Raw genomic sequence first — 15,613 nt, forward strand, 5'->3', positions numbered from 1 at the left:
ATTAAAAAGTGTGTTTACAATGATCATGTTTAAATTTCAATCAAAGTTAAATGTTATATGCCAAGAGTTTAAGCTGAAAGGGACTATATGTTTGTGTTGCAGATGTGAAAACTGAATTCTTGTTCTTTCAAGGGTCCACTAATCTATACCAGAGCTGAATCTCTCAACCTCGCAGCCTCAGGATCTTTTTATTAAGTCCTGGGAACATATGTTGTGACCATCATAATGAGTTCCCACGATCTTCTTTAACATGCAATTGCTACTCCAAAGCAAATATCATTTATTGTTCTAGAAACACTGCTACAACATCCAATCCCAGCTGCACGGCTCTCGGGGTGCCATGAAGCAGTCACTGGATTGCAGTGTTTTCCTTTTCCTAATTATAAAAACAAGGACTTTAGCAATTTAGACCCACCTATTTAATTTGGTTGTTGCAAGAAGCAATAATAAAAATAACCCTAAAGCATACAGCATAGCTAAATGCAAACTAAATGCTTAATAACAAACACCCTTCTCAACTATATTTAAACTAGGAGGCAATAACCAGTTGGACTCATAATGAGGCATGAGTAGCGAGGAGCCTCTCCTTGTCCTTGCAACACCGAAGCGAGACGTTAGGGCTGCGAATCTAAGACGCTCTGGAGCTCCTAAATGTTTCTCCTTTTCCATAATCCAGTTTTGTGTTTACCTAAGCCATGTAACAATTATGGCTTGAGGCCAAATTAGAAGTCAGCCTCTTCACTTCTACCATAGATTCCTAAGCCAGAGGCAGTGCTAAATAAGTGCCTTTGTTGTTGCGGATACACCCTGAAGAATCCGCCCTGTCCCTCTCGTAACAGAGAAGAAGCGTCGCCAAGAATCGTTCACTAATAGTAAAAGATGGCTTCCCAGGTGACATGCGAAATTGTCTAGCTTGAGCTGACCTTTAAAAAAACAAGCAAAAAACCCCTTATCGACTAGATTCTCTTGGATAAGAAATAGATTCCACAACAGGAAAAGGTGGGAAGAATCGATACTTTGAAAAGTGTTATAAATGCAAAATTTTCAACAAAGGTGAATATATTAGGCACAGAAAACCAGATTGTGAGGGAAGGGCATGTCTAGCATGTGAAAATCCCTGCGTTCAATCTTCAGCAAATCTCTAGGGATAAAAGAAAAAAAAAAGATTAAGCAGTTTAAAAAAACAAAAAACAACAAAAAACCTTCCTTTTCTCCTTTGTTCTTATCTGTTTCAAACACGGATTACTTTGTGGCTGGAGATGTCCTACCTACCATGCAAGACATCTGGATTCAATTCCCAGGACTAAAAAACAAGTGAGTGCATATAAACAAACAAACAAACAAACACGGATTACTTTTGAGTTCACGAACACATGCATATATGCACACATGCAATTTTTTGTAAAAAAATAATTTGCTACAGTCTCTCCTGCTTGGCAAAGTATGATATCCACAGGAGAAATGAAACGGGAGAGTTAGGAATGTGAGTTGGTGGCAGTGACAGCATGGGGACTGGGGCCAGTATTCTGGATTCTTGGTCCCAGTTCTTGACCGTGCTTTCTGAAAGAAGCCAGTCCACGCAGTTAGTGCTAAACAGCAGTGCTGAAAATGGCTTCTAACCATTTTTCTAAGCTTACAATCAACACTTGTTTTTTTTTTAAACCTGAAGTTTTCCTTTCTGAATTGTATGTCTCCATCTCAAATTTAAACAAGCATTGCTCTCAGTGTTTAATTACAATTTAATGGAAATAGTACTTGCATTCCAATTAGCTTTTAGTTTTCACATCACGAATGTGCATCCAAGTTATTGTGTCATTATAATCTCATGTTATAATGGCTTCATAATGCAAGTCCCTGCAGGGTTGAATTAGTAGTTTCCTATGGTAATCGGCCATCACTATAATATCATAATCACATAAGCACAGGCCCCGCATGCTCCGCTGCAATCATTCTGACATTGTGAGAGCATTTTAATAGTATTAGCATAGATTCTCTAGAGAAATCATCTCATTGTCACTGCATTGTCACACAAGATTAATTGTGATGGAGCCGAGTCATGGTGATATAAGAGCTGGAAAAGGGAAGCGTGACACCCAGCATCATGGAGTCCACCTTCTCCAAAAGGCAGTGCATTCTGCAACAGGTCATGAGACAAGCCTTGACTAACTAGTTGTCTCTTCCTAAGATGTTAAAGTTCGGGTTTGCTTGTGAGGCCTCAAGCAACAGTAACAAACTGGGTCAGTACCTTTCTATATATGAGGAGTTTGCAGTTTAAGCAGGTTTGCAGAGAATGCTGCAAACTCGTGAGAAATAACGTACTCTGGAGTAGTTGGCCATACCTAGGGGCTGAGATGTACAGAAGAATGTATTGTTGTTGCTTACAACATTGAGGATGGAGCCAGCACTATGCTACACCTCCAACTAGAAAGAATGGCTAATAACTAGGAAAAGAGTTGAGTGTGACAAGGATAACCATTGTGGCAAAAACAGAATGTGTTTTATGAACATCTGGATGGTCTCTTGTATTCATTCATTCACTCATCCTGGGAAGAGAAAAAAATTCTAGCAGAGCCCAGAGCCCCAGTGCACGTAAGCACAGGCCAGAAGCAGTGCTGTGGGCGGAAGGCTCAGGCTGGAGGTACACCCCCACATTTAACAATATGGAAAGGGGCTTAGGACCTTTAAGAGTGGGGGTCTTGGGGGAGTGACTGGGTCAGGTGGCTGAGCTGAGGGGATGGATTGCAACTCCCTGGGGTAGGTTAGTTTCTAAGAGAATGGGTTGTTTAAAGGGGGTGAGCTAGGGCTGGAGAGATGGCTCAATGGTGAATACTCACTAGTCTTACAGAGGGCTCAGGTTTGGTTCCCAGCACCCACATGGAAGCCCACAACTGACAGTGATTCCTATTTCAAGAGTCTCTAATGCCCTCTACTAATCCCTCCTTCATTCTTTACTTTTCTAATACACACACACACACACACACACACACACACACACACACACACACCTGGGAAAACAGCCAGGCCCTCTCTAGACTGTGCACCTATGCTATTTGGGATTTCTAGTTACCAGGCCAAATAAATGATTTTATCTTTATCTTCCTTCAGTGTTTTCCATGCAGAGAATGGAAGCTGCATTGTTCTGGACTGCTAAGCGAAGAAAGAACAGAGCTTTCCTCATGTAGCTTCAGATCAAGCACCAGGAAAAATAAAGTCTCATGGAGAAAAATGCTGCCCATCCCCCCACTAGTCTCCTTGGTTTCCATAGTTGAAACCACAGTGCAAAATTACTGTCATTGTGTCAATGACAAATGGCACACATATCAGGGACTGGCAGGATATTGTGTTCATTGGAGGGGCCTCTAATCTCCTAGTATTCTCGGGGGATCCCATAGGAGAATTGCAAACAGATTCTCATAACTCATGAAGAATCTTCCCTGCTAGATGTGGAAGTGAGAACGACGTCACAGCAGCACTTAGCACCATGCCTGGCCCAAAGCAGGCATTCTATAAATGTTTATGGATGGATGAATACATTAACTCGACTGGAAAGAGAGTGTGGCTTTCAGAGCCGCTGTGGGTCTGAAAACACAGGGAACAGATTTGAGATCTGTAGTCTCTGGTGACATTAACAGTATGAGTTACCAACTGGCAGTGCTTCTCAGATTATTGCTTGTCTTCTTGGTCCTGGAACAGTAAAGCATTCTGAGGGATGGTGGTGGCAGCATTCTGAGGGACAGTGGTGGCTAATCTTCCCTTTCTGGGACTGTGTACACCCGGAAGACCTCAGAATTACTCCAAGGCTCTAGTTTCCAAAAAAAAGCAATAACGCTTTTTTAATTGGAACACAGAAAGGATAAAGCTATATTCTCTAAGTACTCAAAGCTACTTTTACCAACAAGCTGTGGAGCAATATAAACCGATTACATAAACAGAATTAGCTGTCCTCCCTTTGAAGTTATTTTTAACTTCATAGGTAAAGTCTTTTTAGCCCTTGCCACTCCAGTTTGCTTTGGGTCTTGTTTAGGCTTCCTATGAAATTAAATCTCATTTCCTGGCTTATTCTTTCCACTAAATTCATCTCATGAATTTCCCATGATGTACTGGTTTAAAAATGTGCTTTTATCACACTTGGCGATCAGTTTTTATCATTTTCTCTGTTACTAGATATGACCACAGGTTAACAAATCAATAATTTTGGGGACTAGTGAGATGGCTAAGTAGGTAAAGGTGCTTGCCACCCAGCCTGAGGACCTGAATTTGACTCCCAGGATGACGGGGCAGAACTAGCTGTTGAATCCTGTTCTCTGATATCCATATGCAAGTCATGTCATGGTTACACCCAGATATACATACATAAGAAATAAATAAGTGTAACAAGAATTTAGGATTTTTTTTAAAACCATGTATATTTGATATAAGAATAGAAATCATATTTATACATGTATCTTGCCATTTAAAAAAATATTAGATTCTTCTCTCTTATTCAAGAATCCTGAAAGAAATAGAAATAATTCCTGTTTTTTTTTCTTTTCTTTTCTTTTTTTTTTTTTAGGTAAATTTCCCAATTCAATGTTGTAGTATATAACACATATTAAAGGATAGTTATAAAGTATTTTGAATGTTGCCAAAAGCTACTTTCAACTTACTATACTTAATCAATGTTTTAGTTAGGGTTTCCATCCCTGTGATGAAATACCATGACCAAAGCAACTTGGGGAGGAAAGAGTTTATTTGGCTTGCTCTTCCACATCTCTGTTCATCATCAAAGGAGGTCAGGACAGATACTCAAAACAGGGAAGAAACCTGGAGGCGGGAACTGATGCAGAGGCCATGGAGGGGTGCTGCTTACTGGCTTATTCCTCATAGCTTGCTCAGCCTGCTCTTACAGAACCCAGGACCATAAGCCCATGGATGGCACCGTCCACAATGCATCCATCACTAATTAAGAAAATTTCGGACAGGCATCCCTACATCCCTATCTTGTTGGAAACATTTTCTTTTCTTTTCTTTTCTTTTCTTTTCTTTTCTTTTCTTTTCTTTTCTTTTCTTTTCTTTTCTTTTCTTTTCTTTTCTTTTCTTTTTTCTTTTCTTTTCTTTTCTTTTCTTTTCTTTCCTTTTATTTTATTTTATTTTATTTTATTTGAGGCTCCCTCCTCTCCAGTGCCTCTAGTTTGAGTCAAGTTGAAATAAAACTAGTCAGCAAAACCAATCAATATGGGAAAATGGACAGATTGGAAAAATGATGGTTTTTCTGAATACATCACAATTTTCTCAAGAGGAATAAAAGCTAGAACTTTACCAACACCATAAATATTACAAAGGACGTTACTGTGCTTAAACCTTGCCCTTGGGCAAACAAATCTATGGTTCTCAGTTTCCTCACTAACAAACTGTAAAAGTTAAACGGGTGATCCCTAAAGTGTCTTCCAGGTCCAAGTTCTAGGGTGGCTTCTGAAGAGGTGGTATGTATGTGGCTTCTACAGTGTCTCAGCAAAAGCTCAATATTTGGATGTTATGAGAATGGCAATTGGTGTGGTGGCCCACGCTTTTAATCCCAGCATTCAGGAGGCGGGGAAGCCTACAGATTTCTGAATTTGAAGTCATCCTGATTCATACAGAGTTTTAGGTGTGTCGCTTATGTAGTGAGGAGAGAGAGAGAGGAGAGAGAGAGACAATGAATAGACATACATGAAGCACACAACTGACACCTTCTCTACAAAGACTATGAAGCTGCTGATGCCTTTCCCTAAAATTCTCCTTTTACAGTATGTAGTTTCTTTCAAGGTACTATAAACCACACATTACTAATAACAGATGAATGAAATCAAATGGCTTTACAAACCAGAAATTACAGACTGTTAAGTATTTGTTATCCTTTCTGCTGCTCATAAGAGGAAACAGAAGTACAGCATACATGATGACGGCCTCATTAGCCCTCAAATAAGAAATTCCAATGACGAAATTCAACACTATTATTTCCCAAGTGACTGAGAAAGTGATCCATGATCTACCTACATACATGTATATGTACATACAGTCTAACAGCAATTTCTAATCATTATAGTAGAAACACAGAAGCTATTCTGAAGAGATGGTGCCAATCAAACAACCAATAAATGTTTTATTATTTACTGGACAGTGATGTACAGTTTTAAAAAATCAATACAGTAATCCACTTGGGTATTGTTAATGTTTTATGAATGTTTGACATAATTCTCCTTGCGGGTTTGAATTGATATAACATGGTTATTTTAAAATGTTTCAATCAAGTGTTTATTTTATTCTGTTCCAGAATAATATATAATAAACACATTTGTGTTGCAATTATATATATAAATATATTACCTATATATATATATATATATATAGGTAATCCTGAAGTTGAAAAGTGAATTGGCTGAAGATAGCATATGGGAATAACAAATTCTCTTGAAGATTATTGGACAACAACCCAAGTTTCATTTCACAAACTTACATTGTTTGTGAGAACTAAAAGACTGTCAACATGGCTACAACATCTTATAGGGTTCCTTCTCAAGCTTGTTTCAGAAGTAACTACTAACATAGCCCTCACTTATCAGAAATATAATCTTGACTTTTAGCTAGGCTGAGAAATTATCCAATTTCAACTCTCAGATCTGTTTATTGATCCTATAATTGTGGACATTATTTTAAATGATGGTTGTTTAAAGACATAAATATGATATATGGTTTAAAGAATATGGATTAAGACATTATTGTCAGACAGAGTACAGTTACTTATTAAGCCTTGTAATATTTATAGACAAAAACTCCAAAGTTTTGTCCATCATTCACTGTACAGAAACAACATGTAAGAATTCTTCACAATGTCTGCGGGTGGGAGTCTAGCACGGCGGTAGCCAGAGTCCTGGACTTGATCCCCAGCATTAAAAAGAAAATCAAACAAAACACAAAAGTGCTGTGAAGCTATTGCATTAAAAACAATAAATAATATAAATGTATTTTGGCTAGTGTGCTACAAAGAAAACTGTAATAAAATGGAAACATTCTTACACACGCACACCTTACAATGCCATTATATTGTATTGTATTTTTCAATAATACATTGCAAAATTCTATATATTCTTTAACCATACTATAGAAAGAACAAGAGGTAGCATAGCCTCATGAAGATCCCTACTACAACAAAATTGAGGATGTTCTTATATATGGCACAAGTCTAACAAGAGAAATTTCATAAACCAACAGAAATCCATACTTCAAGAAGAGCAATTTACAGCTGGAACTGTTACTCTGAGATATTTTCCTCTGTCTACCCCAAATACACTTATAAACAAGAAGTGAAAAGATCCTGTTGAGAAGAAATGAGAGAGGAAGATGGGCAACACTGAGCAAAAGGGCCTTCCCCTTCCGCCTCATCACCTCCACACCAATATCACAGCAGAGTCTCAGTGCTGTCAGTATTTGACATAGAAAATACTATGCTACTAAAGAACTGAGTTGCTACAAGATATCTAATACAGAGGAGAAAGAAGACCATCCTTGAAAATGTGCTTGACTGAGTAATAATGAATCAAGTTCGGAGCAGCACGGAAATCAATGGAAACCTACAAACCTACATCAGGCATGAGAAATGTGAGTCTAGTGAGGGCCCGCGGAGTTTCTAGCCTTCCTTGTGGGAAAACTCGGACACACTGTCAATGATAGAAGGGAACTGCGCTCCAGAAAACGAGCCCTCTGCAGAACGCCTCTTGCCGAATTTGAGCCCCTAAGACTGTTCTTGCTACAGCAGAGAGCAGTTTTCAGACTCAGCGTTGGGCAGGATGTTCAACGGTTAGTGTGGTGGTGAATGACCAGGCTCCCACATGAAGGACCGAAGCAAACTAGACTCTAGGAAGCTAGTAGGAAGTACAGAATTGTGGAAGTAACAGACACAGCATATGCTAGCAAATAAACAGATGCATTTAGCTAGGAAAGGCAGTCTCGGAGCCTTCTAGCATAAGGGCTTCAGCAGAACTTTCCGGGTGGAGCAACCCATAGTTTGTATTCAGTACAATCTTGCCACCTGACCAGAGGCAAAGAAAAGGGGGAGGAGCCTATCCTGGCTTCTGGTTGAGACTACAGTCGGTTTCTATTGGAGACAACATGCCAGTATACACTTGAAGCATTTGGTCACCTTGAGTCTCCGTCTAGAAGCGGGGGGGGGGGGGGGGGGGGTTATGCTGATAGCTGATATGCTGGTGTTCAGTCTGCCCACTCCTTTTCCTCTTCTTAGCCAGTCCAGGGCGCCAGCCCTGAGACGGGAATGCCCACACTCACAGTGGGTCCTCCTCATTTACACCTCTTCAGAAATTCCCTCAGAGAAAAACCTACATGTGTGTCTACTAGCTCATCCCAAATTCAACCAGGTTGAAAATGAAAATTGACAATCACAGAACTAAAACCTCTCTTCTTACCTAAGAATTATCTAACATATGTGTCATCTCATTCAGGCTTGTAAGCATCACATCTTGTATTGTCAGAGCCCTACAGATATCATCCGTTTCCTCTTTTTGTTTTTGTATTTATTTACTTATTTACTTTTGGCACAACCTGGCCTAAAACTTACTATGCAGTCAACAACACATTTTGATTATAGAAAATTCTTGTATATAAAATGCTTGCAAATTACTAAGGAAATATTTGAATGGTTACAGTTCAGATAATAAGGCATAAAGTTGACTGTGTATATATTAAGCTGCCTAATAAATTCTGCCTAATTCACTGAGTGATGCTGCTTCACTTTCACTTTTTTAATGTTAGGTCACAGGCATAAAGTTTCTTTTCAAATAATATTCAAGAGAAGTTCTTGAATAAAGAAGACTCCAGGGACTTGCATTCATCACTTAGCAGCTCACATTTGATAAAGAAAATTACTCCAAAAGTGGCCATTCAAGAAACCATTACCATAGTACACTGGAATTATGCTGTCCCTGGCTAGCCACACATTTGAATTTGTAACCCACAGTGCCTCAGAACAAGGCTGCTTGGCCAAAGGGTCTTATGAAGGAATTTTGTTAAAAAGGAATTTTGTTAAATGAGGTTGCCAAGGTAGCGCTTACCCAACTGGACTGGGTGTTTCCGTAAGAAGAGGAGATTAGAACAGACACACAAAGGGGGAGGGGGCAAAGTACAGACAGAGGAAAAAGATGGCCATCTGCCAGCCAAACAGTGGGGTCTCGGGAGAAAACAACCCGGCTGTCCCTTGGATCTTGAATTCCCAATCTCTTGACTGTGATAGGAAACCATTTCTGTTATTAAGCCACACCATTTGTGGTGTTTTGTTATGGTAGACCAAAGAAACAAATGTAGTCCAGTAATGGGGGCCATCTGATCTAAGCTACAGAAATGCCCGTTAACTATAGCCCCGGGTTCAGGGTACTATAAACAGAGTGATGAATCTCTAAGAAAAGGCCAGACATGCGTCCTTCAGCCTAACACAGTGTGACAGGTGTTGATGATTTCAGGTGACTGCTGACAGCATGGTCTTAGACAATGAAACCAGGAGGCTACTGAGAAAGGTAAACAGACATCATGCATGGTGTCTAGCAGTGGTATGATGGGGACTAGTGCTGACCTGAGGTGGGGACCATAGGCTTCCAGAGGACAAGACTGGATTTAACCTTTCAGATATGTGAATTGTGTCATGGACAGGACTTGTAGCAGGGGTAAGCAAAAGATGGGTTTGAGAGTTCATGAAAATGTTTAGAATATTTTAAAGATCAATATATGCATAGTTTGGTTAATGGTCAGCCACAGCAGAGTAGAAATCTTAGTTGATTCTCAATAATACTGACGATTTTGTGAAGGCATGGGCTTTTAATTACACAAAAGAGCATGAAATTAACAATAATATTTACCAATATTCTATTCAAAATGCTCCTCAAACACCAAATAATTACCCAATTAAGCCACTGTAGGATAAGCTGTTCTTACTGCAGAGTTAGTGAAAAAGACTAATAATTATTATTTTAACAGTTTCTGTGAAGACAGTGTTTGCTGTGTAAAACTAAGCACACCTCACACTATCTTAATAAGGAGGGAGAAGAAGAACAAAAGGCTGGTTATCTACATCAACTCTGTAGAAAACAGAGTTGCCTCAGAACTAAGAGCCATGGCCTGCAAGCAGAGAATTTAATATGGAAAGCAGAGATCAAAATTGGCAGAAGACTACTTATGAATATTGTCAATACTGACTAATATCATGCACTGACAATAGAGAATCTTTGGTCATGCCCTGAACAACACAATCCATCATACCAGTGCTTGGGGCAGTCACGTCCAAGCAATTTATCATCATCATATCACTCGGTTGAGTACAAGAAGGGGGGAATGTTGATGTTTGACCTCCAGGGAGGCTGGATTTATAGCTGGCGCCCCTCAGAATGCAGCCCAGCTCTGCCCAAAGCTAAATGTTCTTGCTTCACTTCTGTTTAAGTCACAATCAAGAGACCACAATGTCTACAGGATTCAGGGAGCAAAGCCCAGATCTGATGCTCTCATATCCAAGTAAGATAGTCAGAAAATCATACTTTAAATGCCCTTTAAAGCTGAATGAAAAAAAATATTAGTCAATGGTAAGTATACATGATTCATTTCAAATGTCCTTTGGTGACAAATCAGTTTTGAAAATGCATCCACTGATAACTGCATTTGGGAAGAAATGTTTCTTCACAACTCATCCATGATCATTCTTCCATATTGGAAAACTTGGCAGCATGCTAAACATTATAGACACACACACACATATATATATATATATATATATATTTCCCCAAATAAAAATGGGAGCCTTGACTTCCACCCTTTCTGAGTATTGAGTCTGTACGTCTTTTTACTTCAACCCTTGCTGTGCTTGCAGGATATAACTAAGCATCTAAATGGTCTTCTCTCCAGTTTTGGCTAAAATCGTGAAGCTGACCAGGGTACTGTGGGAACCAGTGCACCTGTCAGCCCCACAACAACGAATGAACATCAGTCATAAGAAAAGTCTCGTACAGCCAGCCCCTTCCACGAGGCTCTCTGGGTATCTGGTAAATTAGAGACAGAAATGGGGCTCAGAGCTCCTAGAGTCTGCAAGGCCAGACTGTCTAGATGAGGATGCACCAGCAAATTCTCCAACCTCAGAGACTAAAGGCAACAAAAGTGAATTTCTAGGCAATTTCAAGTAGCTAACATTATGTGATAGTTCACGTTAATTGTCAACTTGACAAGAATCTAGAATTGCTTAGAAGAGAAGGCTCCATGTACACTTGTGATTAATTATCTTGATTTAATTAGTTATTGGCCATACCTGTATGGGAGATTATTTTAATCCCATTTCCGTGGCTGGGATGCGGCCTGAGTACTAGCATTCATGAGGTTCTGTTTCCTGACTGTGCTTACAGTGTGACCAGCTGCTCCAAGCTCCTGCTTCTATGACTTCCTCACCATGATACAAAGTATCCTAAAGCATGAGCAGAAAGAGAAAGTCAAAAAGGAAGCCAAAAGCCTTCCTTAAATTGGTTTTTTCCAAGGTGTCTCATCACAACAATAAAATTAAGTAATTCTTAGAGGGTAACATGGAGCTCAATTCATCTCTTTCCTCTTAATCTTGCTCTGTGAGGGTTTTCCCAGAGAGGAGTGACGGATGGAAAAGCCTTCCCTGAGTGTAGGCAGCAAAATCTCATGAGTTAGGGCCCTAGAATGGATAAAAGGAAGAAAGGGGAAGGCCAGCTGAACACCAACATTCATTTCTTCTTCCTGATGGTGACCACAACATGACCAGTTACTCCATGTTCCTACTGCAATGCCTTCTCTGTGGTGACAGACTGCACCCTTAAACTGTGAGCCAAAAAAAAAAAAAAAGTCTCAACTTTAAATGCTTCTTGTCAGGTATTTGATCAGAGAGACAAGAAAACAATAAAACCTACACATTCCAGGCTTAATACAAAACCACAGAACTTCTCCTCTATCTTTTCCCCAAATGGTCCTGCTTTTCCAGTCATTATTGGCCTGGACTGTTAGGAAACATGCACCTGATCCCAACATGGACATCTACTCAGTTTTCAAGGTAGTAAACTGAGACTCGTCTTTGATTTTCCCCCTTTACTTCCACAACCACATCAATAACAAGTTCAGTGAAATCAAGATTTAAAGTACTCAACAAATGTACTCATTCAGTAAATCCTTAAGAACCCAATTTGCATTTGCCCTGAGGAAATAGCAGTTAAGGCAACAACAATAAAGGCACCTGGCTAGCTGTGGTGACACAGACCTGAAATCCCAACACACAGAAAACTCAGGAAGGAGACTCAAGACGTGGTGAAGTACCAAACATCAGGGGCTCTCTCACACATACTTCAGTTCTCAAGAACAAGACATTTGGTAAAGAGGGCCTAAATAACAAGATTATAAATAAAAATAGTGTGCTATATGGGAATTAGTAATACGGAGGGAAAGAAAAAATGAATACTAAGTCGAATGAGGGCACTGAAGGGTTATCGTAAGCAAACATCAGGAAGTTGTATTTTTATGTGACTTTGACAACTTTGCTTTCTCGGCCTCCACTGCCACTGACTTCACCAGACCCATCCTCAGTTTGTATTTGGAGTTCATCACACCCACCTTCATGTCACTCCCCTGTGATGTGAAGCACACTGAAAGCCACAGTTCTTTTCAAATGGCATAAATCCCTACAAACACTGTTCCCACCCAGATCCCCAACTTCATCTGGAAATAGACACTGAACCCTTCCAGAAGTTCCTAGAAAACATCAAATTCTTCCATGCCTCCCAGCCCTTGTAGGTTCCAGAAAAAGCCCTTCTTATCTTCTCATATCATCCATCACCAAATCCAAAGTACACCCTCTCCATTGCTATCCACCCCAGCCCCCTACTTACAGGCTCTATCTACATATTCATCTGTTTGTTGGCTCCTTCACTCCCAAAAAGAATATGAACGCAAGAATCTGGTGTCTCAATTTGTCCTTTCTTGTTATAGTCTCTCTGTGTATTCGGGCACAGAGTACATATTTATTGATTGAATAGAGTAACCCTTCCTGGCCATCCTGTAATTTCAACACCAGATATGACCAAAATATCATTAACTAAAAGCAGTATCTTACTTTAATAAATCCATAGATTATTAGGTTGAGTAGAGAGACCAATGGTCTATGTGCCTAGGAAAGACAAGCAACTTGTACAAAGTTCTGTGACTACAGAGCTGGAACCAGACAGACTCATCATACGTCCAAGTTCCTCAAACCAGCAGCCACAACCTCTCTCTTTAAAATAGTGTGCCTCTGAGTTTCAGCTCTAGTCTCTTTTAAATTTTCTATTTTGTAACAGGGTCTTACTCTGTAGCTCAGGCTGGATTGGGACTTGAAATCCTCTTGCCCTAACATCCTTAGTAGCTGGTGCAAGTGTACCAAGGCAGGCCACCAGAGGTGATTCTTTTGCTGTATCTCACTGATATCATGGTGTATGTGTTGGAGGTGAGACAGGCCTATAATTTATGAAGTAGAGATAGTCTAAGGGAAAATACAATCATGGGCTTTGGAGTCAGAAAAACAGAACAACCCATCCCCCAATGCCTTCCAGCAGTGTGGCTTGAAGGTTCTCTACCTGAGCTTGCTCATCCAAGACACTATGACACTACCTGGCAACTGTGTGTGTGACAGATTAGAGTACAGAGTTCAGGCTCCATCCGGCAGCTGACTTTCACTAAACGTCAAACAGCAAGTACTTGGACATCCCTAGGATTCAGAGTCCAGGAACAGAAACAAAATCCTTTATTCCAAAACTGCATATAAACTTTGATAACTCTAGAGTAACATCCAGCCTCCACAAATGAAAACTTAATTTATTACAGTGTGCACTGTGGCTGGATTTTCTTCCTTCCTTCCTTCCTTCCTTCCTTCCTTCCTTCCTTCCTTCCTTCCATCCATCCCTTCCTTTTTCTTTCTTAGTTTGACGGGAGTTGGTTATTATAGAATGGCACCCGGCCTCAAGGATAACTGCCGAACATACATTTATCTATTTAAACAAAAAGAAATGGGCCAAGTGGGTGACTAGTCTTGGGACTCTTCCTACTCCTTCCCTGTGGCAATGAATGCAGGGTCCTTCAGGACGAAAATTAAACGATTGTCAGTCTCCCCAATGTCCGCAGAGCTTTGAAGATGTCCTCCCTGGCAGATATCACTATACCCAAGGCACCTTTTCAGCCACCACTCAGTGTCAAGGCTGCACAAACTTTGCTCAGAGATCTAAGGAGACGCACTTAACTGTTGGAATAGAGCCATGAAAAGTAAAGGCTCCGGGCTGAGGCTTCTGATGTCAAAGCTAGTTAAAAACAAACAAACAAAAAACAAAAAACCCGAGCTGGGTACAGAGGCCTCTACCTTCCATCCTTCCATTTCCCCTCTCTCCCACGCACCGCTGTCCCAACAGGTCCCTAGGGCTCTGTAGTCAAACAGAGCAGAGCAAGTAAAGCACGGGGACGCAGCCAGGGTCGTGAGCTTTCAAGTCAGACTTTCGGAGACTTGAATCTCAGATCTCTGCGAGCCCAGCCAGCTCCCCAAAGGCCAGAGCTCCAGAAGCCAGGCAACCTCTCGGTAACCTTCGGAAAAATGCAGTGGGGCCACCGTGCAGCGTTCCCTTGCGCAGGAGGAGCCCGGAGTCACAGGCCTAGATCCCCCACCTTTCCTACCGGGCCCACAGCTCCTTCACCAGCTCCCAGGCTTTCTTCCTCCTGCCTTGCGCCGCCTTCTCCCCTGACTTGAGCTATTTCTGCTTCCCCCTCCGTTTCAGTTGTCTTCCCCCGCCCTCCCACCCCCAACCCGCCTCCTAGCCCCACTTCCGACCCTCCCACATTGGCTTTTTCTGTAGCCTTTCCCCTAAGTCACGCCCCACCCCGGCCCAGAGCCTCTCCTATGGAGCCTAGGCTAGTCCTGAGACCACGCCCATTAGGTTTCTGCTCAGCAAGTCAGGCTTATAGGTCCGGGCTGGGCTCCCACCAGCTAAAGAGCCTACTCTTACTCTTGTGCAAGCCACAGGGTTGCCGCTAAGGAGTGTCTCTCAGAGGCTAGGCTAGGAGCCCACCCACTCTGCATCCTAATTGCCCCATTTCTCTTTGGCCCAGCTGATGTGAGATCCTTAAGGGGAAAGGAAGCTGCAGGATTTTCCCCAGGCCTCAGTTCTCTATAAAACATCCTGGAAAGACCGACTCCTTGAGTCATAATTTTATGTGTGCTGAAATCGAGCCTATTAGAGCACTGGCAATTTGATATCACGCTGCGTTTTGGATCCCTACACTTAACACAGAGAGCTCTGATTTTGTATTCCTTGCTGCGTTTTTTTGTTTGTTTTTTATCTTTGTTTTTGTTTTCCTGGACTTGCTTGCTGCATGTAAACTTAAAGTGCTGTGGTAGAACAGTTGAGGCAGCCCTGGTACTTGATGTCAGTAAAAAGGTCTTAGTAAATACGCAAAGTCTGCAGAACAAGGTGCTAGGAGCCGCTGCCTCAATACAGTGCAATACCTTTCTGCACTGAACTACCAGTTCATTTTCATCTGAAATCTGAGGAAAAGAGGAAGGCCTTAGAGCACTCATTTC

The 15,613-nt window shown here is 41.1% G+C and overlaps 1 protein-coding gene across 3 annotated transcripts in view; it reads right to left on the reverse strand.

Moving 5' to 3' along the window:
• The window catches only part of Pter (phosphotriesterase related), a 61,455-nt gene extending 46,636 nt beyond the window's left edge, over positions 1 to 14,819 (reverse strand). Inside the window, exons 1-2 of one of the 3 annotated variants that reach the window (XM_021648486.2) lie at positions 14,710 to 14,819; positions 11,315 to 11,467 (exon numbers count right to left, since the gene is read on the reverse strand). In XM_021648486.2, the coding sequence (XP_021504161.1) occupies positions 11,315 to 11,375 (61 nt within the window). In that variant the 5' untranslated portion in view covers positions 11,376 to 11,467; positions 14,710 to 14,819. Of the gene's footprint in view, positions 1 to 11,314; positions 11,468 to 14,700 lie in introns of all 3 variants that reach the window. The other 2 variants (XM_021648488.2, XM_021648489.2) reach the window with 2 other exon arrangements.
• Between the last annotated feature and the right edge of the window lie 794 nt (positions 14,820 to 15,613).

Source organism: Meriones unguiculatus, chromosome 19 (assembly GCF_030254825.1).
Source record: "Meriones unguiculatus strain TT.TT164.6M chromosome 19, Bangor_MerUng_6.1, whole genome shotgun sequence".
In the NCBI taxonomy this organism is placed as follows: Eukaryota; Metazoa; Chordata; class Mammalia; order Rodentia; family Muridae; genus Meriones; species Meriones unguiculatus.